A 26,829-nucleotide genomic window follows, 5' to 3' on the forward strand; every position below is an offset into this window, starting at 1 on the left:
TTGCCTAGAGTGCTAATTTACTTAAGTCATCCTGCAAAATATCTATCACCTTTATCAACTATTGCCCTCCTTAGTTGTGCATCATCAGCAAACAGCTGAATAACCCCCCTTCATATCTTCTGCTTTATCATTGATGCACAAATTAAATAGTGGTCATAGTACAGAATCCTGGGGCACTACACTAGTTACCCGCATCGCCTTGATTCCACTCCACCATACACCACACTCTGATGTCTATCACAGTTATCCCCTCCCTATATCCATTCCCATTTGCTCATTATTACACATATTATTACTTGTGTGATAATCTGCCATGTGTTATTCTGTCAAATTCCTCTTCAAAGTACAGCAGTATCATAGTGTAGCCATTTCCTTCATTCAATTCCTATTACAAATGTGTGATAAATTACTGAGGCAGGACTTCCCTTTTACAAAGCCATGTTGCCCTCTATAGAGTATCATATTCATATCCACCCATCTGTGAAGGTTACATTTAAACCAACTTTTCCAATACTTTAACCACCACTACAGAGATACTAAATGGTTTGTAATTTGCTACTTCTGTCTTGGAGCCACCTTTATATAATGGAACTATCTTATCCCCTTTCCATTCTTTTGGAACTTTACCAGAGCTGAGACTTGGATTAAACAACTTCATCAGAGGCACTGCCAATTCACTTGCACATCATACCACACGAGCTGACATACCATCCAGGTCCACTAAGTATTCACACTGATATTTTTCAATATACTGAGTACCCTCCAGTTAATCTACCTCAATTCTCATATCCGTTTCTGTCATGTCAGTAATTTGCAAAGTCATGACCTAGATGATATACCCTTGCAAAGTGATCACTTAGTTACTGAACCATTTCTTCTGCCTCTGTCACTTTCGTATCATCAGCGCTGAGTAAAGTTATCTTTTCAAACCATTCTTTCTCTTATTTGCTATGCAGCAAAAAAAAAAAAAAAGAAAAAAAAAAGAATTTTTGATTTACTTTGACCTGCTTAGCTAATTTTCTCTCAAAATCTGATTTAGCCTTCCTTATTGTGCTTGTTACCATTCTCGCTTGTTCTTTATATTACTCACAAGCATGTAGATCACCATTTTGTTTATATTCCTTCTACATATTGTTTTTTTTTTCTTTCAGCTCCTGATTTATATTGCTACTCATCCATTTAATCCCTGACTGCTTTTTATGCACCGATGACATTCATTCCATGTAGCTTCTTATGCCATGTCACAACTCCCAGTTATTATTATTTTATTATTGTACAGGTACCTCCATGGAGTCCAAAGACTCATCGCTGGAGACCCAAACTATCCACACAATCTATCATACCCCTCCTTGAACCCATTAACAGACAAACCACCCAAAACTGACTCTGGCAACCCATTCCACTCATTCTCCAAGTAAAGAATCTAGTCCTCACACCCCTTAACTACACCCTCATGCAACTTCAGGAATGACCCCCCCCCTTATTCTGGCACATTTAGCCAAGTGCTGAAATATTTCCCCTGCATCAATCCTATAAAATCCTTTAGGTAACTTTAATGTTTTCTTTATATCCCATCTTTTATCAACCAACTTCAACAATCCTTACACCCTCAATCTATACTCAATGGAAATATTCCACAGACCACTCACAATCTTGGTGATTTGCCTCTGAATCTTCTTCTTCACAGCTTCATCTCCAAGAAACCCAGAAGACCAAACCAGACCAGACCTAAGTATCCTGAAACATTTCCCCTGCATCAAAAAATTTTTAATGTTTTCTTCATATCCTCTCTTTTATCAACCAACTTCAATAATCCACACACCTTCAATCTATACTCATAGGGAACTTTCCACAGACTACTCACTATCTTGGTCGCTTGCCTCTGCATCTTCTCCACCACTTCATCTCCAAGAAATCCAGGAGACCAGACCTGAGCATAGTAATCCAGATGTGGACATATCAAGGTCTTATAAAGTGGAATAACAACTTCCTTATCTCTATTTGTTAGTGTTCTTCAACAGCCAAGTAATCTTATGAACTACTTTTGTAACCTTAGCAATATGTCCTCTAAACTTTAACTCTGTCTCTCTGCATCACTCCTAAATCTCTAGCTTCATCTATTTCCTGGAGTACAGTTCTATCAATGTGGTATACAGCTTGTAATCTATTTAATTTAGTCCAAAATGTATAACTTTACATTTCTTCACATTAAACTGACACCATTATCTTTTGTCCATACTGACAGCCTATTTAAATTGTCCTGCAAGCTTTCCACATTTGCCTTGATTAACTATTACTCTACCTAATTTTGAATCATCGGCAAACCAACTGAATATTTCCATTCAGGTTATTTCCTGTATCATTTATGTACAAATTAAACAGTGGTAGTCCCAGCACTGAACCTTGAGGCACACCACTAGTCAACTCTTTTTGCCCTTGATTCTGCACCTCCATATACCACTTTTTGATATCTGTCCAGCAGCCACCCTCTTATCCATATAATCAGTAATCCTTTCCCATTTGTTCTAATTTGCATAACAATGTTCCATGTGGTATTGTTTCCAATGCCTTTGCAAAATCCAGCAGAAACATAGTGTAGCCATTTCCATTATCCAACTCAGCTGCTACTCTATTATAAAAAGTTAGTAAATTACAAAGGCATGACCACCAAACCTTCACAAAGCCATGTTGACCCTCATACAGTATTTTTTATCTATCCATTCTTGAATTCTCTTTTTGACCAATTTTTCTAGTACTTTAACCACAACACCTGAGATACTGATTGGTCTATAATTTGCTACTGCAGTCTTAGAACCTCCCTGTGATAATCTGCCATGTGTTATTCTGTCAAATTCCTCTTCAAAGTACGGCAGTATCATAGTGTAGCCATTTCCTTCATTCAATTCCTATTACAAACGTGTGATAAATTACTGAGGCAGGAACCTCCCTTATGAAAGGGAATTATTTTGCCCTCTTTCCACTCCTTTAGAACTCTACCAAAATGGAGACTTAAATTAAAAAGCCTAGTCAAAAGCATTGCCAGTTCCCTTGCACAACCCTACCTGATATTCCATTTAATCCCACAGCTCTATTTACATTGAGATTCTGCAATATCCTAAGAACCTCCAATTCATCCACCTCTGTTCCCACATTTGTGTCTGTCAGATAGGTTAAAGCAGTAACCTCACCTCGGATGATATACACCCATGCAAAAGTGGTCAGAAAGTAACTGAACTATTTTATTTGCTTCTGTCTCCATCTGATTTCCACATAATAACTAAAGAACTCTTTGGGATTTCCTTTGGCCTGCTTGGCCAGATTCTTCTCATAATCTGATTTTGCCTTCCTTGCCATGCTGGTCGCCTTTCTCATTGTATACCCTCTACAGTATTTTCTTCTTAGGCAGCTCATATTTAATGATATTACTCATCCATCTTACTCCTAATTAATGCTCCTTACCCTAGGTATACAGTTTAATACTGCTTCCTCTAGATCAGGTGTGTCCAACTTCATTCTAAACGAGGGCCAATATATATGATGAGTGGTAGCGTCAAGGGCCGCACACGTTTAGACAGAACTTAAATAAAAACAAACTGCATTTTTCTCAAGGCAATAGTTATATGTATTGAATTACTATATTTGTTAAATAATTTTACTACTGGGAGAACAATATTGTTGAGAATATAAATTGTTTCCGTCATCAAAAATAATGGATATAACTAGTATATAATCAGAAAATCTGCAGTCGAAATTAATAGTTAAATTGATAATACATAATTTAATATAGTTTTTATCCTGCCGTGGGCCACACAAAATCACATTACGGGCCGCATGCAGCCTGCGGGCCTGCTGTTGGCCACCTATGCTCTAGATCAGTGGTCGCCAAAGGGGTCAATATGACATTGTTAGGGGTCGATTCAGGCTCAGGGGTCGAGTGGGGATCGACAGAAAAATATAAGACATCATTGTATGGGTAATATTTAATTCGGTTAACTTGGATTACCTCCATGACAAAAGACATGGAGGTAATGACAACACAATTAAGAGTGAATCGTGGGATCAGTACCTCCATCTTACAGGTCCATGAACAGGACCTGTAAGATGGAGTAAGGTCATGAAAATAGTTACTGAGGCCAATCAAGTAGGCCAAAATTACGTATTTACCAATAAAAGGATGTTGGTGGTTCCTGCAGGCCGGCGCAGTGGGAGCGAGATTGCAGCACGTGCGTGGTTCTTATTTATTGATAAGAACCACGCACGTGCTCTAGTATTCAATCCCAGTCTCATTTTTGCGCATCGACATACAAGTGAGCGTTAATGTTCTAAAATTCATCAACATACATATTATAATTCAATCGTTATTCATTCACGAACTAAGCTTCTCTATGTTGAAGAGTTGAGCAGCGCTGGTAGTAATACCAATGATATTAATACCAGTAGTTTATTAATATCACTAGTAATACCAGTGATATTACTAGTGATAGTAATATAATAATATATACCATATTATACATACAATAAGCACTGTAACTATAAAATAAACAATCTAAAATCTCACATCAGTATCTTTTTTTGCTTGTCCTATTATAATTACGTAATAGTAAAATATAGGGGGGTCGATAACCTCTTGAAGGGGTCGATGGGCAAATAACTTTGGTGACCCCTGCTCTAGATGAACCTTAACTATATCCCATGCACTACTAATATCCTTACCCTGCCAAGTTCTATGCCATGGCACAGATTTAAGCTTCTTCCCATGCTTGTCATAATCACCTGCCTTGTAGTTCCACATATACATTTTCTTGACAGAATATTCCTCGTTTTACAATCTCCCAAGTCAGGATAGCATGGTCACTTTTACCAATTGTAGACAATGTGGTCACCTCGGTTACAGATAGTTCCTCTAATCCTATGACCAGGCCCAATATTCTCCCCTACCCCTAGTCCCTTCCATCACATGCTTCCTTAAATAATTATCTCTTAGTAGGTGTATAAATTCTATTTTCTTCCTGCCACATGATCTTTCCTCCTTCCAGTCTATATCTCCATAATCGAGGTCCCCCATAATAATCACTCGACCTGTACTAATTTGGTGATGCATGTCTTCCAGATTATCTGCAGAACTCCCTGGCCTATAGCAACAACCAATTGTATATTTTCTTTTACTGGCCTTAATCTCACACCAGACTGCTTCAAATGAGCAGGCTCCTATTCTTTTTGGATGCAATTCATCTGCTATCATGAGTACTCTATTCCCCTCTCTATCTTCCCTGAAAATTCTAAATCCTTCATATTCAATTCCTGTAACTACATCATCTGCTGTTAGCCATGTCTCACTAATGCCTATAACTTTTGGCAAGATTGCACTAACCAATGCCAAAAATTCCTCCCTCTTGTTCCTATACTTCTGGCATTAGTATATAGAAACTGCCGCAACCCTTTAGGCCCCAAACCACCTTTACTTCCTAAATTGACTACTTTATTCAATATTTTTGCTTGAGAGAGAGACTAGATATTCTACACTTGGTCATTCCCACACTCACTCACCTCATGGATGCCTTCACACAAATTCACTTGCTTCCACTCTAATTACTTAAGTTTTCCTGAATTTGCATTTCAGCATGCTCAGTGAACAAATCTCTCTCCAGACATCTAACACCAAAACCATTAGACTCAGTCCATCAGCACTGTACAAACCCTTCTTTCCGTCAAACACAGATCAATAAATCCTACATCATTCCTTCTGCACAATCTACATGTAGACTCACTGGCTACAAACCCCCCACCTCAATTTACCTCTATCATAGCGTGATAGGAGACTTACAATCTTCTCCTTCTTGCTCTTTAGTTTTGCCTCTTCTAACAACTGTTTTACATCTTCCCTCACATAACACTTCACACCTCTCAAATCATTTGTACCAACCAAGACAATGATTTCCCTCAACTTACCTTTCTGCATCCAGATGGCATGGCTAATATCATGAATTTTTGTCCCCAAAGTCTGTCATAATTGCCATCATTGTAGTTTCACATAAACCTTTTCTTAACTGAACAATCTACATGTTGAGCAATCTCCCAGTACCAGATGGTTGGTCACTTTCCCCCACTTGGAGGTAAAGTTGCTACTGTAGTTATAGATAGATCTTCTGATGCTATTACCAGATCCAACACTCTCAAACTCCTGGTCTCCTTGATCGTGTGGTGTTTCAGTTAGTTATCCCTGGGTAACAGTATAAATTCCATTTTGCCATGTGCTGTTTCCTCCTTTAGATCTTTATCTTCCATAGTTGAAGTCTCGCATAATAATTGCTTGGCCTGCACTCATTGTGTAACCTACTGATACAAGTCATCCACATTTTCATCTAGACTCCCAGGTCTATAGCAGCAGCTAACAATATATTTTGTCCCATTGGCCTTGATCTCACACAAGATGGCCTTAAATGAACTATTTCCCCTCAGATCTACAACCTTCCTTAACTTTTATTTTGTTGGTTGAAGTTCTTCAGCTCTCATTAATAATACCCCCCCCCTGCCCTATTTCCTCTATCTTCTTTGAAAATACAATATCTGTTACATTCGATCCCTGTAATTACATCGTTCTCTGACAACCAGGTCTCACTTATGCCAGTAATTTTTGGCCAAGTCGAGCTGACCAATGCCCAAAACTCCTCTCCTTTATTTCTGATACTTTAGGCATTCATGTACATGCATTATAACATTCCCTTGGGTCCATAGTCACACTTACATAATAGGGACAGTTTCCAATAAGATTGCAAGACTCCTTAGACCACATAAAATAAGAGTGGCCTTTAAACTCACAGAAACGATTAGACAATTCTTAAGATCTCCAAAAGATAGTCATCCTTTCTCCAAATATGCTGGAGTTTATAACATACCCTGCTCATGTGGCTTGAATTACATCGGCCAAACTTCAAGCCGCCTTGAAATTAGGCAAAAAGAACACATAAGTGATGTCAATAATAACAGAGAAGAAAAATCGGGGTGAGCTTTTCATTTCTCAAGAATGAACCATACCATAGAGTGGGATAGAAGCACAATTCCTTACATGGAGGAGGACTTCTGCTCCCGAATTTTTAAGGAGACCACAACAGTTGCACACTGTATACAAAACCTTAACAGGAACCAAGGACTAATCTTGCCCATGATCTGGAAGATCCTTATCAGATCCTTCAACTCGCCAGAACTGAATTATAGTGCCAACTATAGAACGTTCCTAAATAACAACAAGTGATATCATCCAAGCTCTATGAATGTATTGTACGCGCTCTGTTCTTTGTTTAATATAATTGGAATCGGTTGATTATAGTTTGTAACAGTTTTTTACTTTTTAGACCCTGAAGATGCCAACAGCCTTAGTTGGTGAAACTAGTTGTTTATTATATGCACTTGATCAATATAATCCCATTAAAAGTCTTTCCAGAGCTTTTTGGTCAAGAAAATTAAACGTTTTTTAACACACTTACATAATGTCATTTGCTGCTCATTCAGATTCAAAACCTGGGAAACTGTAACCAGCTCTTCACAATCATTCCTACACTCACACTCATTAATCCGAGAGGTGGCTATATCCTTACAGTAATTCCTGCACTCACACTCATTTGCCCCAGGGGATTAGACATATGCAAATTGCTTCTTTCCCTAATTTCTCTAGTTTCCTTGGTTTTACATTTCCAAACTCTCACTGAATAACACTTTCTCCAAGCATCTACTCCAAAACCATTCAAGTGCAGTCTATCAGGCATATACAGGTCTTTTCATCCATCATATCTATAAACTATACACCACTCCTCCTACACAATCTTCTCACTGGCAATCATGGCCCTTCTCATTTCTGTCCTATCATACTGAGACAGAAGATTCACAATCTTTACTTTCTTACTCTTCATTTTTGCTTCTTCTGACTCTTTCATATCCTCTTTCATTGCATATTTCTCACCTTTTAAATCAATTTTGACTGCCAAAACAATTAACTCGTTCACTTCTTTCTTATGCCAACTTACAGCTTCACTAACATCCTTCATCTTCACACTTGGGAAACATGCTTTCATCATTTCCTCATTAAGTATACCTCTTATCAAACCCCCATATAGCTCTCTCTTTTCTCCAGTTACTCAAGCTCATGTTTTGTCTTGTGAAGGACTCCATGTAAGTGTGCAATTCCTTTCTGCACTGACATTTCATCAACATTATTGCTTTCATCCACTTCCTTCAAACTCTCATTCGTATTTCATGCACTATCATTCACTGCTTCTACCACATTCTCCACACTTTCACAATCCTGCCATATATCCTTAACATCGGTCACTTCATTCTTCTACTCCCAACACGACTTGCATTTGCTCATGAACCATTTCTGACAAACATCCTCTCCATTCTTTCTCTTGTATCTCAAACCATTCACTCTCGGCAATGAATACATTAAACACATGCTACATTGCACTAAATCTGGATATCAATATCATTCAACATCGATGTCTTGACTACAATTTTTTCTCAACCCTTGCAAAGTGTTCAGTTAGTAATTCACTATTTCATCTGCTTCAGTTGCCCTCCTACCATTGACATTCATTAAAATTTTTCTTCCTTTTACTTGTTACATACCGAAAGAACTCTTTGGAATTATCTTTGGCCTGCAGCACTAATTTCCTCATGCACACAAGGTGGGGGTCTGGAAAGTTCTGTTAACAACTAGAACAAAAATTATATTCAAGCAACTGATATAACCACAAGAAAGAACATACTGTGTTGTTAATACCGTTAAGTCATGAATAACCGTCAATACCTAAGCTTATCTGTTAGATAGAAGATAACTTATGTTCATATATTCTTATGTCATCGTATGTTCTTTCTTGTTGTCAGATCAGTTGCTTTAATATCATTTTGGTTCTGGGTGTTATCAGAATTTTCCAGACCCCCCCCCCCTCATGTATATATATAATTCGTAAAACCAAGAATATAATTTCTTTATATCTTTAATATATATATATATATATATATATATATATATATATATATATAATATACAATGTAGAAAGTATTTTACCTTGGGTATAATAAATGTTAAAGATGCCAAGCTATTTTAAACTTGGTTTTACTCCATTTCCCAAGTAAGCAAACAGACAAATAAGTCAAGTTTGTGCCTGCACGTATTGCAAGTCTAGCTGACCCTCAAAGTAGTGCAAGTCAAGGCAACTCATGGTAAAGGTAGAATAAGCTCTGATCACTATTCTTAATATTTACCCTTAATGCACAGCCCATCTCCTTGAGGAGATGTATGATGCTATGTATTAAAGGCAAGGGGCCACTACCCAGACTGGTTTCGACCTTTATTGAGGTCTCATCAGTGGGAGCCAGGCTAGAAATACCCACCGATGAGACCTCAAAAAAGGTCTAAACCGGTCTGGGTAGTGGCCCCTTGCCAATAACATACATAAGTTATTGCTTAAATAACCCTTTATTGTTAAGGAGGTCACTGAAGAGCACATGAGGCACATCATGCTTTTTGAGTTCAAAAAAAAAAAGGCAACAATGCTTCTTACACTGTAAAAATGTGCAAGAAGTGTATGGTGATAACGTTTTGAATGTGCAAAAATGCCGGCAATGGTTCTAAAAATTTTGACAAGGGACTTTAGCTTGAAAGACTCCCCATGCTCTGAGAGCCCTGTCTCTCTCTTTCGATAATGATATGCAGGAAGCTACTATTGCAAGAAATGCCAATGCAACTGTTGAAGATTTAACAAAAGATCTTAATTCATCTTCATCGACCATCCATCGCCATTTACAAGAACTTGGAATAATGTTTAAGGTCGGCAAGTGGGTTCCTCATGAATTGACAAACAGCAATTAAATAGAGTGCATCAACATCTGCACTGCTCTTCATTCTTCAGAGATTCATTCGATCTCCATTTTTGAGTCATGTAGTCGCCAGTGATGAAAAGTGGATACTTCACAAGAATGTTAAGCATGAAAACAGTGGGTTCAGTCAGGGCAACAGGCTAAACCTCAGCCAAAACAAGACCTTCACCCTCAGAAGGTTTTGTTAAGTATTTGGTGGGATATGGCTGGTATTATACACTTTGAAATCTTGCCACAAAACCAAAAAATCACAGCTGAAGTAAGAAACAACTCGATTGAATGAATGAAAAACTGAAAGAGGTGCTCCCTTGTCAATTGAAAGAGTATTGTTTTTCACTCATAGTTAGGGATCCCAGACGTCCCATAAAATACGGGATTGTTCCATTTTTGGCTAATATGTCCCGTTGTCCCGAGAAAACTCTTCGGGACAGCTTTTTGTCCTGTATTTTAGAGTTCAAGACTGAATAACAAAATCTATGAGTTACAATTTCTATTCTATTACAAATAACGCTCTCCGCCATTTACAGGGAACTGTAGAAACGTTGTTATTTTCTCAAGGCGAGTTATAGCAACACTGCAACAATGATAAGTTTGTTAGAACAGTGCGCATGTGCATTGACATTTTGGCGTGTGCCATGATATTGGCTGAGCTTTAAATATTGAATTTAAATGTGTAAATTTTAAATTGGAACAAATCTGAAAACAAACCCCAATTCAACATCACCAGAGTTAAAGATCGGTATTATCAACGTAAGAAGCCTGAATGGCAAAGAAATGGAGCTAGCTGAGGAATTAGATAAGTACCAGATTGACATAATAGGGGTGACTGAAACAAAAAACACCAAAACTGGTGAGATCTTTCTGAGCAATAAATACAAAATGTTATATTCAGGCAATGACAATCAAGGAAAAGAAGGAGTAGCCATAGTATTCAACACAAAATACGAGGCTAATCTTCTTGAATGGCAGTCAGTCTCAAGTAGAGTAATGTAGGCGAATATGAGAATGGGAAACTGGACAATGAGACTTATTTGTGCCTATGGTCCCACAGAAGGTTCTACTAAGGTAGAAGTGGAGGAATTTTTTGAGGCTTTAAAAAAAGCAACTGACACAATGAAAAAGGAAAAGTCCTTGTTCCTTGTTGGGGATCTAAATAGCAGAGTAGGAAATGATTGTGAGACATACAAAAATATTTTGGGAAAATTTGGAGAGAAGAGCAAAGCTAATAATAATGGCAAATATCTGTTGGATTTCTGCTCAGGACATGGACTGGTTACTACTAACACCATGTTCCAACATAAAAATGTGCACAAATTCACATGGAGAGAAGAGGCAAGGAATAAGAAAAGTCTCATTGACTATGTTGTTGTTGATAGTGGTTTTCTCCCTGGTGCAAGACACCAGAGTGTACAGAAGATTTGAAATTGGAAGTGATCACTATTTAGTCTTGAGCAGGATAAAATTGAATTTCATTTTGAAAAGAATAACATGTAAGAAAGTTTTAAAGCGAATAAAAGTTGAGCAGCTCTCAGATGTAAACTGTAGACTAAAATACAGAAAGATTATTGAAAAAAAAAATGAAAGAGTTTGAGAACAGGAATCAAACTTTGGAGATTCGGTGGCAAACTCTGAAGAAAACATTGACTGATTCTGCCAGAGAGGCATGTGGTGAGGTTGTCTGCAAGGATAAAAAAAAATCAAAACTCCCTGGTGGACACAGGAAGTTAAAGAGGCAGTGAAGGAAAAGAAGAAAGCATATCAAAAGTTCCTGGCAAATAAGTCAGCTTTTGCTCTTAGAGAATACAGAGACAAATGCAAGAATGCTAAAGAGTGTGTAAAACTAGCTAAACAAAAGTCATGGGAGGACTTTGGCAAGAATATAGAAAATAAATATCAAGAAGGTGGCAAAATATTCTGGAGGTTGTTGAAGAAGCTTAGGAATGGAGGAAAGAGTGCTATAAAAGGAGTTGGAGATGATAAAGGTGACATGAAAACAGGGGAAAAAGATATCCTTGAAGTATGGAGTAATTACTTTGAAAAACTGCTAAATGAAACAAGCAGTGATGACAGCACAGTGGTAAAAAACACTGACCAGGCATGCAGTCAGGAATACATATCCATACTTGAGGTAGAAAAAGCCGTCAAAGGCTTGAAATGTGGAAAGGCAGCAGGAGTAGATGATATTCGAACAGAAATGCTGAAGTATGGTGGTATAAAAGTTCTACAGTGGCTGTACTGCATAGTTCAGAAAGCCTGGACAGAGGGACGAATTTCCGATGATTGTAATAGAGCTCTCATAATACCCATATATAAAAATGGAAATAAAGCAGAATGTGAGAATTACAGAGGTATTTCCCTACTGAGTGTTCCTGGCAAGATCTATGCAAGTATACTTGAGAAACGGTTGAGAAGAATTGTGGAAGAAAAGCTGGGTGAAGAACAAGCTGGATTCAGGCCAAATAGAGGCTGTCAGGATCAGATCTTCACTTTACGACAAATAGTGGAGAAATCATGGGAATATAACAAAGATCTGTATTTGAGTTTTGTCGATTTGGAAAAAGCATATGACAAGGTGCCAAGAGAGAAGCTATTCAATACGCTGCAGTTATATGGTGTCAATGGGGCATTATATCAAGCAATACTTAGTCTTTATTTGAGTTGTAAGTCAGCAGTTAGAATTGAAGGAAGTACAGGAAGATGGTTTAGTGTTAAATCTGGTGTGAGACAAGGATGTACATTATCCTCTCTGTTATTCATTAACTATATGGATCACATTATGAAGGAAAGTGGTATTAAACATGATATCAAAATTGGAGATGTTAATGTCAGCTCTTTGCTTTATGCGGATGATGTTATACTTCTAAATAAATCCGCTACAAGTCTGTAAGATTCTCTGACTAAGTTGAATAACTGTTGTAATAGATATGGTATGAAGGTCAGCAATAAAAAGACAAAGACAATGAAAATAGGCAGAATCATTGAAAATGTCAGCTGTGTTGTGAATGGAGAACCTGTGGAACAAGTAAAACATTTCAGCTACTTAGGCATGATTTTTAGTGAAGATGGTAAATTAAATATAGAAATAGACAACAGAATCAGCAAAGCTGGTATGGTGGGAAGTCAATTGAATAAATTCATATGGAATAAGAGAGAAATTAGTCGGAACACTAAATTAGCTGTATACAAGACAGTGTTCACACCAGTTTTAACTTATGGATTTGAGAGCTGGGTTAGAAGTCAAACACTTGACCAAAGACTAGAGACTGCAGATATGAGAGTCCTGAGAAAGATTAGAGGCATGAACAGATGGCATCAATGGCAATATCATATTAAAAATGAGGATATTAGGAAAGAACTTGGCATTGTCAGCATCCAGGAATGCATTAGCAGAGCTAATCTCCGGTGGTATGGTCACTTAAATAGAATGGGAGAGGAAAGATTAGCAAAACAAATGTTCTTTGCCAGGTTGGCAGGAAAACGACCCAGAGGAAGACCAAGATATAGGTGGATTGATACGGTACAAAATGCCTTAGACGATAGAAATATAAGATGTGATAATATTGGAGTCTTGACAAGTAACAGACTGATTTGGAGGAAAATTGTAGATAGGAAGTTAGTAATGATGTAATTTTTTCATGTAGTACTATCATATCCTGTACACCCCTTGAGGGTACATGGCAGGAATTTGATGATGATGAAATTTTAAATTGTTTAAATTTAAAATTTAAATGCTGAATTTGATTTGTTTGATGAAATAATGATAGCGAAAACAGCTCTGACGTCCAAAGAAGATAGTGAAATGAAGGACATGTTGAAATCCAAACAATTAGATTAAGTCTGGGTGGATCTCTTAAAAAATGCTGAAGGAGAACTATCAAATTTAAAGAAAGTAGTGGAGTTTGTTATGTGTATCCCTGGAACAAATGCATGAAAATATTATGTGAATATATGTGAAATAATCGCACTAATATTTTCACATAATATATGAAAATATTATGTGAAAATATTAGTGCGATCACGCGAGAAAATATTATTTTCTCGCATGATCGCACTGTGGACTGTTGAGAAAAACAAATTGTCCGTAAAAACTGTAAAATCAATGCTTATTGTAAAATCATTCTTCATTGAGGATTGTGTAGCTTTTCATGACATGTTTCTTAAAAACAAACAGTTGATAAGTGAAATTCATTCTTCAGAAAAGTATTGAAAGAGTGAGCAAGACTGGTTGATTAATAAGAATATTGTCAGGTGAGAAGAGCATTACTGTATTAACAATCTATTTTGTATCTATAATAGTAAGTAAAAAATCATTTGAAGGACACTTAAAGTGGCTTAATGAAAATATGCAGCCTAACAATTGGATTTACTATTTGTTTACTTATACTTAAGCAAAGTGTGTGCATAGTAAACCTTACCACACACACGCTTGGAAAGTTAGAATCGTTTTGGCAATAATGGAAACAGTTTATTACAATTCTGAAATCTTTTAAAGTTTTTTCACTTGGCTACAAATTAAATTAAAGTGGACAAGAAATTATATTCTAGTTTAATTTTTTACCCGAGTGAAGCAAACAATATTTGTACAACTAGGCTACTTGTGTATAGAAACAATTGACTTCATATCAGTTGCCTCTGTATACCATCATGGAATACTGAGGTAATTGATGTGAAGTCAACTGCTTCTATATACAAGTAGTGAAAATCTTTCACGTGCAAATTTTGTTTGCTTATATTTGGCTAAAAGATTAAACTAGAATATAATTTATTGTCAATTTTAATTTACTTTGTAACCAAGTGAAAAACATTCTGCATCTATCTCTTATCCAGAGATAGATGCTACTTTAACTTTGGTATCTTCCTATGTCTGGCTTCCACTGATGAGACTTCCATAAAGGTTGAAACCAGTTTGAGTATTAACCCTTCCCATAATGCATAGCAATATACATGTCCGAATATATATATATAAAAACTTTTAGTTAAATTGAAGGACAAAAAATCAATAAAATTATCAGGGTAATAACATCTCACTGACTGTAAATAATATTTAATTTTTCCCTTAATACAAATATTATTTATCAAAATAATTTGTCCTCAGTGGAGAGGGAAGGGTCAAAATTTTAACTCTGCTTAAATTTTGTGAGATAGAATGGGTTCCTCATTTAGTTAACTGGATCTAATATGAAGAGATTTTATTTATGCAAAATCAAACATTTTCCACATTAGACTTATTAATAAAATATATTACCTCTGAAAATTCTCCTCGAAGGCCAATATAATAAACCTTAGTGCATTCAGCACCAAAATTTTTTGGAAAATGAATTGAAAGACTATACACACTAGAGAATTTCACAATTCTGAAAAGATATAAATTGACAAGCAATGTTATAATACATTTTTATTTCACTGACTATATAAAATACTTAAGAAATTATTGTATCAAGCAATCTTTGTAATGTTTCTTAAGATTCATAAAGATACTTATAAAATACTTTGGTACAATAGACTCTTATTACAGCAACCCCCCCCCCCCCACATGGATCCATAGGAACAGTTTGCACTGGTGAATAGTTTGCTATAATGAACTTCTTTTAGAACATCATTATACCATACCTATGGAACTTTGGGATGTATTTTTTCAGTAATTTGTTTCAGCAGTATTTGCTGTAGTGAGAGTCAACTATATTAAAACAGCTCTAATATTCAACAGTAGTACTAGTAACATTCCTAAGTCTGTGTGGTTGTACACCCAAGTCAGCTTGTATTATTCAATACCTGAAAATAATACTAGCTAAATTAATACATGTAGACAGCATATGATACAATTTAAAATATTTCAATATTACTAATAGCAAAATCAGTATGTGTGAAACAACGACAATTAACATTTCACATGGCATTACAGTTGGTTTTGTCAGGAGTAGTAAATGAAATCATTAATGGGCAAACTATGCACCAGCTAATGACAACATCTATTGCTATTCTAGTTGCACGTAGGATCCAAAACTCTAGATTCGAAGCACTACACCAATAATCAGGAATTCATCCTTCTAAATTATGTAGCATTACCACTACAAAATTTTTATAACTCAATATTTGAGTATTTCTGGTCAAATATCATATACTCAAGCTATTTTTTCTCTCTACATTTTGGGTTTCTAATGGCTATTTCCTACCTCAAATGTTGATATGTAGCTGATGATTGCATGCCTTTTGAATGCTTTCTACTACATTCTGTCAATTCTTGTTTCATTTAACAATTTTTCAAGATAATTATTCCAAATATAAAGAATATCTTCAGTTTCATGTCACCTTTATTTTCTAATTAATTTTATTGTATGTCTCTTCCGTTTCTAAACTTTTTCAACAGCCTTCAGAACATTCTGCCACCTTTGTGATATTTACATTTTCTACTTTCTTACCAAATTTTTCCCATGACTTCTGCATTGTAAGCAAACTAAGCTATGCAAAAGTAGCTAAACTTTTACATAGTTTAGCTTGCTTACATTTTACTTTACATTCTCTGAAGACACCTGCTGACTTTCTTGCAAGAATTTATATGATTTCTGCTTTTTTTTTTTTAGACCTTCCTCTAACTTATGAGTCCAAGAAGTTCTGATTTTCCCCCCCTTTATGGACAACTTTAATACATGCTTCAATGACTGAATCAATCAATATCTTCTTCAGATTTTGCCACCAGATCTTTAAAGTTTGTTTCCTGTTTTCAAAGTATTTTATTTATTTATTTATTTTTTAATAATATTTGTATATTTTAGTCTACAGTTCACCTCTGAAAGCTGCTCGACTTTTTTCTTTAGGACTTTTGTATATATTTTTCTTTATGGTGTGATATTCATTTTTATCCTGCTTGAAACTAAATGATTATCACTTCCTATTTCAAATTCTGTGTATATTCTTATATCCCGAGCCAGCCTGAAGACATTACCTTTAGCAGTAACAATCAGAAAGACTCTTGGGTTTTTGTGTATTCTCCCCATGTAAATTATGTCCATCTTCTTAGGATAGAACACAGTAAAGGTCTAGTCCAGGTCATCAAATACTTCTTGTTTTTATTAGCTTTTCTCTTTAGTCTAAATGTTTCTGAATATTTTCTATATGTCCAGGATTTATTTCCTTCTCTGCTGTTCAGCTCTATAAGCACCACCTTTTTCTTTGTCTGGTGCATTTTTATTTTTTATTTAAAAAAAAAATTTTTTTTAGATTATTATTTGAGAATCTTGCAATTATTATTTGAGAGTATTTCACAGTTTTAGGCTTCTTTATCTCAGCAGTAATAATTGTGCAGACATGGTATTTCTGTGAATTTTTCTGCTAGTTTCACTTCTTTTCCAAAGTTGCTTCCTGCATTCACTGTGCTATCTTCAATTTTGGTGAAATCTGAAATTCTATTAGTATCTCAATTTTCACCCTGATTAGCTGATGAAAAGAAACTTGGTTTATCAGATAATATACCAATTAATATGACACTTGATTATATTGTATCATCATGGATATCCACATGGATACACTGAACAAACAAGAATGGACTGGTCTCAATTCGAGAATTACCTAACCAAACTGTATTCTTTGTTGACTTTAACCTGGTTGACTAAGTGTCAAATTGCCAGCCCATTTTTGTTTATTCAGAATATCCATGTGGACATCTAGATACATCTCTGGAAGGTGTAGGCTGAACACTGGATAAGAAGCCCTAATCAGTTCCCTGTATTCCTTTAAAGGCTATATCTAGCTTTGATCTTTACATAGTTTTCCCTCTTCTCACTGCCATAAAATAATATATAAAATAATTGAAAAGTTCAAGTTAACACACAAACTTTTTCCAAGCTAACAATGTAAAGATTGAATTATTTCATATCACGCTTAAAATTAATCAAATCATATTATAACACGATTATGAAGCAAACGCTACTATCAGCATAAGAGTTGTCTTAGTACTGAATTTCTATAATAAAGAAATGAAATTTACTAAAGGAATCCACATATCTATTATAATATATTTAAGGGTTATTTGCATCATGAAGCCATTTCAGATTGTTATTGGTGGTAGATGATAGAAAATATATCCAAGGGCTAACACAAGAGTCAACCAATACCTACGGCCTTATGTTGAAAGGTATTTATTGCCAACTATTAATTTTTTTTTATCTAGATATGCAAAGTAAATCCAGCCTAAATTGAGTCCACTTTCTTGGTATTAAGTAAACTTTGCAATTATTAGAATAATAATCAATAGAAAACTTATACCTGGCAAACACAATCACAAAAAGTTTGTGTACAGATTGGAAATAAGTTATAATCTTATGAGATACACAGCACAGAGGCAAATGGCCTCAGCACGAGTGCTGTCTCAGTAATGAACTATAATAATCAAAATGTGTAATTCCTAATGGGATCTGCATATTGTCTATTATTACAGACAATATACAGATGTCCAATATCATTATAGATTTCTGTAAACTATCTATAATAACATTTAGATGTCTATGTCAGTTATATTTTAGAGCAGTGGTTCTTAACCTTTTTGCTTAGCACCCTCTTTCAACTATTTGTATGGCCTGGTGTCTGTTGCTCAATTTTTTACATTAAGTTAATGACTCAATAAGATAATTATAATATCATTAGGCAAACCTAAATTTATATAAATTATACAAATTAATTTTTACTCAAACTTACTGTATTTAATAAGCCAATCATTAATGGCCACCATAAGACTGATAAGATCCTGCAAATTTTTCAATATCAGGTTCAATGTTTGACAAATGAAGTTTCAAGTCTCCTCTCACTTATTTGAAATCTATTTCGCTGCTTAGCTAACAATTGCGTCACAACGTTCAATCCTTTCTCAACCAAGTATGAAGAAGGAAAAAGCAATGAACAGTCATTTTATTTCTTTTCAAAGCTGATGATACTTGCATTGCATATTTGGCCAGAATCTTTCATACCCACGCTGTTGAAATTGTACTTGAGGTTCAAAATAATTTTTTAAGTCAGTAAATTCTTCACACAAATTTGGATGAACAGAAGTGCATCAGAAAGAAATGGATTTATGACCCAATTGGGTATTTTAAGTTAGTCAAAGTCTTTGAACCTGATTATCAAATCTTTTTTGAGTGTCAGAAGATGGGAACAATAATCCAAATCTGCATCTAATATTAAATATCTAATATCTGTTGGAGAGAATGAATGACTACTATTTCGGTTTTTTTTGGTCAAATTTATTTTAAAAACTAAGTTATACCAACTAGTTTCGCCAACTTTGGCTGTTGGCATCAGGGTAAAAGATGTATAAAAAATAAGAACACTTAAACGCTAAAAACTGTTAACACTAAAACCATAAAATGAACAGAATAGAATTGCATTTTCTAAAAGCAGAAGAACACATACATCAAACGCATAGCAGGTGTATGATCCTACTAGTTGTTATATTTTTATTATTACAGGCGACTCCAAGGAGTCCTTAGACTCATCGAGGGAGGCCCTAAACATCATGTCCATCACAACTATTTGACATTCACATAGTATCTATCATACTTTGCCTTGAACTCATTCACTGTCATAGCACCACAACAGACTCAGGCAGCTTATTCCACTCATTCACCACTCTAAAGTAAAAAATCCAGCTCTAACACCCTTACCAACCACACTCTTGCCCAGCTTCCATGGATGTCCCCTAGTCCTCCCACCACCAGTCCTGTTCTCAAAAATATCCTCTGAATTAATCCTATAGAAACCCTTCAGCAATTTGAATGTCTCAATCGTATCTCCCCTTTTCCGCCTATCAGCCAATTTCTGCAACCCACAAATCTTCAACCCGTTTTCATAAGGTTCATTCCATAGACCTGCTATTATCTTGGTCACTCGCCTCTGGATCCTCTCAACCTCCTTCCCCATCAAGAAGCCTAGGTGACCAGATCTGGGCACAGTAATCAAGATGGGGTCTTATCAAGGCTCGATAGACAAGAACAATAACTTGCTTATTGTTCGTCAAAGTATTCTTCAGCATCCAATTGATTTGATGAGCTGATTTAGCCACTTTCGCGATGTTCCCCCTAAACGTCAATTCCCTATCCACCAACACTCCCAAGTCCCTGGCCTCATCAATCTCCTGGAGTGCAGTTCCACCAATGTGATATACTGCTGCTAATCTTTACACCCCAAAATGCATAACCTTACATTTTGCCACATTAAATTGACATCCATTCTCCTTAGCCCAGACCTCCAATCTATCCAAATCATCCTGCAAAATTTGGACATCTTCTGCATTCACTATTGCCCTCCCTACCCAACTTAGCATCATCAGCAAACAAATGAACCGTTCCTCTCAGATCCTTCCCTATATCATTAATGAACAAATTAAACAGCAGTGGTCCAAGAACGGAAACCTACGGCACACCATTAGTCACAGGCCGTCTTTTGGACTCTAATCCTCAGTAAACTACTTTCTGGTGTCGCTCCATGAACCACTCTCCTATCCATCTCACCAACCCTATATCCATTCCCATATATTGCAGTTTATGGATTAGACTTCCATGTGGTATCCTGTCACTATTTCTCAGAAACTTAGCATTGTACACATGCTAAAAAATAGAGGAGCCTCTCTCATTATGACAGATGATAAAGACCTCCAAGATGAACTGTCCTTGATATCAAATAACCTTACAAAGAATGGTTATCTTAGAAAATTGATCCACAAGATTCTTTTCTGTGACCCCCCCCAAACAAAGACAACCTAAAGATATACGTTATAATTCTACCAAAGCGATTCCTTTTGTGGGAACAATTTCCATTAAGATTGCCAGACTCCTCAAGCCACATGGAATAAGAGTGGATTTTAAACTTGCACAGACCATTCGCCGAAAGACAGTCATCCATTTTCTAAATATGCCAGAGTTTACAACATCCCCTGCTCGTGTGGCTTGAACTACAATGGCCAGACTTCAAGAAGTTTTGAAATCAGGAAGAAGGAACACATAGGAGACGTCAATAATAATAGAGAAGACAAATTGGGATTAACCTTTCATTTTGCTAGGACCAACCATGTTATAGAATGGGATAAAAGCTCAATGCCCTATTTAGAGGAGGACTTCCACTCCCGAATTATAAAAGAAGCCACGACAGCTCTCCGTTCAGAACAAAACCTTAATAGAAACCATGGATTAATTCTGCCCGAGATGTGGAAGACCCTCATTAGATCTTTCAACATGCCAGAATTAAATTTTGCTGCCAACTACAGAATGTTACTACATAGCTAGTAGATCATACATGTGCTATGCATGTGATGTATGCGTTCTTCTGCTTTTATAAAATGCAATCGTATTCTGTTCATTTTATGGTTTTAGTGTTAACAGTTTTTAGCATTCAAGTGTTCTTATTTTTTATACATCTTTTACCATGATGAAGCCAACAGCAAAGTTGGCGTAACTAGTTGGTATAACTTAGTTTTTTTTTTTTTTAAAATTTGACCAAAAAAACCCCCCCAAATAGTAGTCATTCATTCTCTCCTATAGTTCTTGTGGTCAAAAATAACCATATTATCATCATGATCATCATTTGTTATTTGTAGACTTGGGAAGAGAGAAAATCTTGTCTTGCAATGCTCTGCTTATAGAATGTTAATTTTCTGATAAAAGCACTTATAATTCCTATGGATATTATTTCTGGGAAAACTCCCATGTTACTCCTCTTAACAAACTATTATATTTATGGCTATTTTGCCTGCTTCTGTTTAGGAGTGCCCCTGTTTAAATGTCACTGGCTTTTTTACTCATGAATTCTTATGGCATTGTAGATATTTACCAAAAATTCCAAATTGACCCCACCCTGACCTCATTAAACAAATCAACAGTACCCAACACACCCTAAAAAATGAAAACAAAATAGACAAAACCACAATGAAAAACACAACCCCCCCCCACACCACACGTATGTTTGGACAAATGAAAACCCACAAAGATGGGTACCCGATGAGGCCAATAGTCTCCTACAAAAAACACCACCACAGAACCTTTATCAAAATTCATTGCAAAACTTCTCAAACCATTAATTTCAACTTCTAACTTCATGATAAAAAACACGGACGACCTCTTCAAAAAAATAAAAAACCTAACCCTATCCCAGGAAGACATCCTCACTTCATTGGATGCGGCCTCTTTATACACCAACGTGGACGTCCCCAGAACTTTAGACATCATACACACACTACTCACAGACGATCACACCCTACACTCTCGTACTAAACTAACACCCAATGACATTATTAACTTAATAAAACTAATAATCTCGGCAAACTTCTTCAAGTTCAACAACAACATGTACATTGAAATCTTCGGACTTCCCATGGGCCAAAACATCAGCGGACAACTAGCGGAATTATTCCTAGCACACATAGAATCACCCCCCCCCCCCCGGCATCACCTTTTATGGTAGATATGTGGACGATATTCTGTGCATTGGAACCACCACCACCTTAAAAGCATCCCTAAACAGTTACAGCAACAGACTAGAATTCACCATAGAAACCGAACAGAACAAATCCATCAATTTCTTAAACTTGACATTAATCAAAACACACAACAAAATAGCTATGAAAGCATACCACAAACCCTTGCACATCGGAAACTACCTCCATTTCCACTCATACCATCCATATTCCATTAAAAAAATCGGTCATCTTATTACAATTCATAAATACATACAAATTTTCAACCAATCAGAGTAATCTAAATGCAGAAATAAAAAAACTAACACAGATCTTCAGAAATCGCAACTATCCTACACAACTAATAAATTACGCAAACAAGACAGCCAAAAACCGCCAAAACAACCCAAGTACCAAAACAAACTTCCCAAAAAATTATCAAACTACCATACACCCAAAACACATACAAAGCCTATAAATACATCTTCAAACATACTGACTACAAACTGGTATTCACCACAAACCAAAAATTGGCAAACCTAAAACCCACTAAATCTCACACACAAAATATTTGAACACCACAATGTAGTCTATAAATTTCCCTGCCAAAAAGACTGTGATATCACCTACACGGGTTCCACCATCAGGTCTTTATGGGCAAGACCACAAGAACACTTCTGCGATTGTAACATCCCTATTCCAGAACATTTAAACACTAAAAAAACACAACATCAAAAAGAAAAATCTAATACAAAGCACAGGAAAAAAAAGGAAATACTTGTTCAAGCCCTTGAACAAAAACACACCCCGCAGATCGACAAGGCCATCATAGTAGACAGACAACACAATGAAACAATGCTTAGAATATCGGAAACAATAGCCATAAAATGTGACGCGAACTCTATCAACGTCCACAGGCTCTACATAATCTCCGAGGTTTGGAAGCTTCATAACAAAAGCAGAAGCACCTACCCGACCTGACACAGCATCCACTTCCTCCATGTGTTCAGACAACAACCAAGCATAGTCGAAACGAACTGCACCCTGTCAACCTCCTTCCCCCCCTCTAAAAAGCAGTTGCTGTTTTCAACCCCCTAACCCCTTTCCCACCCTATATAAATATAAAAAAAAAAGCTCTGCCCACCATTAATGATATAATATATATGTATGTGTGTGTGTATATATATATATATATATATATTATTCAAAAAAAAAAAAAAAAAAGGGTTTTTTTCCATTTCTATTTAATTCTCCCACACTGCCCCCCCCCCCCCACACACAGTAGTTTGGACATCGCAGAAAGAAGAAAAGCACAACACTCAGAAAAAGGTATGTGTAAATTTCTTTTCCTTTATGCTACATATATTTATTGGTAAATATACATCTACAATGCCCTAAGAATCCATGAGTAAAAAAGCCAATGACATTTAAACAGGGGCACTCCTCAACAGAAGCAGGCAAAATAGCCGTAAATATAATACTTATAATTCCCTTTGCTTTAATAACATTCATGTTGCTTTGCCGCAATTTGATGTTAACGTCATTAAATTTGATGAAAATATCAGAAAAATATGCGATGTCAACCTTTTGTTTTTTTAGAACATTACACATGTTCTCATCAAGTGAATTAAGAAAGTCCAAAACAGTATCGTAGAGATCATTAAAGTGTTGCAGACAGTTTCCATTTGAGAGCCAAACTAACTTCAGTGTGAAGCAAAAGATGCTCAAATTCTTTATTTTCATGGCAAAGTTTCCAAAAAAAAATACAAGTATTCAATGACTGGGCTTTTATTTTATTCATTGCTTTAATAACATCATCCAAAGTCTTATGTAGTCTTTTTACAGCTAAGTGCTGTTGATGAAGAATGCAGTGAACTGTAAAGAACTGCTTCTTAAATGTGCTATAAATCCACAGTGATGACCAATCATTAACTGGTGCTCCATCAGTTGCTCATGCAATAATATTTGTGAGAGGAATGTTTTTAGCATTAAAAAAGTCCTTAACAACCTTAAAAATTGTAGAACCTTTTGTGTCAATTTTCAGTTGTTTAGCAAATAGAAACTCTTCAATAATTTTAATTTCTTCATTAGTATTTATATAATGCACTAACAAAGCTTCCTTGTCACAAAGTTGTCTCATCAAGTTGCAAAGAAAATGCTAAAGTTTTTAAATCATCACAAAGTTTTTTCAATGTCCTTTGCCATTTCATCAATTCTTGTTGATACTGAACTATTGCTGAGAGGAATTGACATATGACTTTTACGTGGGCCAATCATCATATCTAAAACTTCATTTATAGCTGGTAAGACGAGTTTCGCCAAGAGTATGCGGCTTTCTACATGTCAATTAATTTTGAAAATTTGTAAGACACAGTAAGTCCCTTCTCTTATTGGTTACCTAGTAAGTCCCTTCTCTTATTGGTCAGTCTAGAAAACGTGTTTTTAAAGTTAAATATAGTGTGGCTTTTTGTCACAAATTGTGCTGCAATTGTGCATCGGTTAGAAACAACTGTCCTTCAGTGGTATTATTGTTTAGAACTGTGTTGTATATATTGTGTTTTCACTGCCGTTTGTTTCACTATATCAACGTGTAAAGATGGCGTCCAACAAGAAACGTACGTCAGCGGTGCGCAGGACTTCTACTACTACACGAAAGGCTGGCTCAGCGTTAGATTTTTCGCAAAGAATGCGTTGCGGAAACTGCTATATGTATGCACCGAAAAATGTGAAGGATCTGTGGTCGGTCTGGCAAAATGAGAAGAACGAAAATGTCGACGTATGTGAGAAGTGTCGGGATAGGCTGGAGCGTTTAGGAATGAAAGCTGACATCGGGACCGTAGCGGAAGAACTTCGGCGGGAGTTTATGAAAATGAAAAATGACCTTCATCTTCTTCATGAGGAAGTGGAAGTGATCGGTAAGGAGATACTGGAAGTTAAAGCTGAGTTTAATGTGTTAAACAGAGAAATTAGGACTATAGAGATTACTTTAGCTGAAGTAACTAGAACAGGATTACATATAGGTGAGTCTTTGGTGAATGATGCAGTAATAAATAGTATGGGAGTGATTGGGAGTCAACATAATAAAACCACAAGTGGCCTAGAAGAAACGAGATGTAGTGAGAGTGGGGGGGGGGAAGTAATAGAGTGTTGAGTAATGAAGCTGGGAGAGTCATGCTGAATAGTGTAGAGAATGAGTCCATGAGTGTGGACTTGAATGAAGTTCATCATCATCAAATTCCTGCCATGTACCCTCAAGGGGTGTACAGGATATGACAGTACTACATGAAAAAATTACATCATTACTAACTTCCTATCTACAATTTTCCTCCAAATCAGTCTGTTACTTGTCAAGACTCCAACATTATCAGATCTTATATTTCTATCGTCTAAGGCACTTTGTACCGTATCAAACCACCTATATCTAGGTCTTCCTTTGGGTCGTTTTCCTGCCAACCTAGCAGAGAACACTTGTTTTGCTAATCTTTCCTCTCCCATTCTATTTAAGTGACCATACCATCTGAGATTAGCTCTGCTAACGCATTCCTGGATGCTGACAATGTCAAGTTCTTTCCTAATATCCTCATTTTTAATATGATATTGCCATTGATGCCATCTGTTCACGCCTCTAATCTTTCTCAGGACTCTCATATCTGCGGTCTCTAGTCTTTGGTCAAGTGTTTTACTTCTGACCCAGCTCTCAGATCCATAAGTTAAAATTGGTTTGAACACAGTCTTGTATACAGCTAATTTAGTGTTCCGACTAATTTCTTTCTTAAACCATATGAATTTATTCAATTGACTTCCCACGATACCAGCTTTGCTGATTCTGTTGTCTATTTCTATATTTAGTTTACCATCTTCAGTAAAAATTGTGCCTAAGTAGCTGAAATGTTTTACTTGTTCCACAGGTTCTCCATTCACAACACAGTTGACATTTTCAATGATTCTGCCTATTTTCATTGTCTTTGTCTTTTTATTGCTGACCTTCATACCATATCTATTACAACAGCTATTCAATTTAGTCAGAGAATCTTGCAGACTGGTAGCGGATTTATTTAGTAGTATAACATCATCCGCATAAAGCAAAGAGCTGACATTAACATCTCCAATTTTGATGTCAGGTTTAATACCACATTCCTTCATAATGTGATCCATATAGATAATGAATAACAGAGGGGATAATGTACATCCTTGTCTCACACCAGATTTAACATTAAACCATCTTCCTGTACTTCCTTCAATTCTAACTGCTGACTCACAACTCAAATAAAGACTAAGTATTGCTTGATATAATGCCCCATTGACACCATATAACTGCAACATATTGAATAGCTTCTCTCTTGGCACCTTGTCATATGCCTTTTCCAAATCGACAAAACTTAAATACAGATCTTTGTTATATTCCCATGCTTTCTCGACTATTTGTCGTAAAGTGAAGATCTGATCCTGACAGCCTCTATTTGGCCTGAATCCAGCTTGTTCTTCACCAAGCTTTTCTTCCACAATTCTTCTCAACC

General features: G+C 36.1%; 1 protein-coding gene across 1 annotated transcript in view; it reads right to left on the minus strand.

Annotated features, from left to right (window-relative positions):
• LOC150107565 (PITH domain-containing protein CG6153) overlaps positions 1-26,829 on the minus strand; it is a 109,173-nt gene that overhangs the window by 3,807 nt on the left and 78,537 nt on the right. The window contains exon 5 of the mRNA XM_090391388.1: positions 15,122-15,230. Coding sequence (XP_090247514.1) covers positions 15,122-15,230 — 109 coding nt within the window. The remainder of the gene's footprint in view (positions 1-15,121; positions 15,231-26,829) is intronic.

The sequence above is a fragment of the Typopeltis vanoorti genome, chromosome 4, assembly GCF_054136105.1.
Source record: "Typopeltis vanoorti isolate ZY-2024b chromosome 4, IOZ_Tvanoo_1.0, whole genome shotgun sequence".
NCBI classification, from domain to species: domain Eukaryota; kingdom Metazoa; phylum Arthropoda; class Arachnida; order Uropygi; family Thelyphonidae; genus Typopeltis; species Typopeltis vanoorti.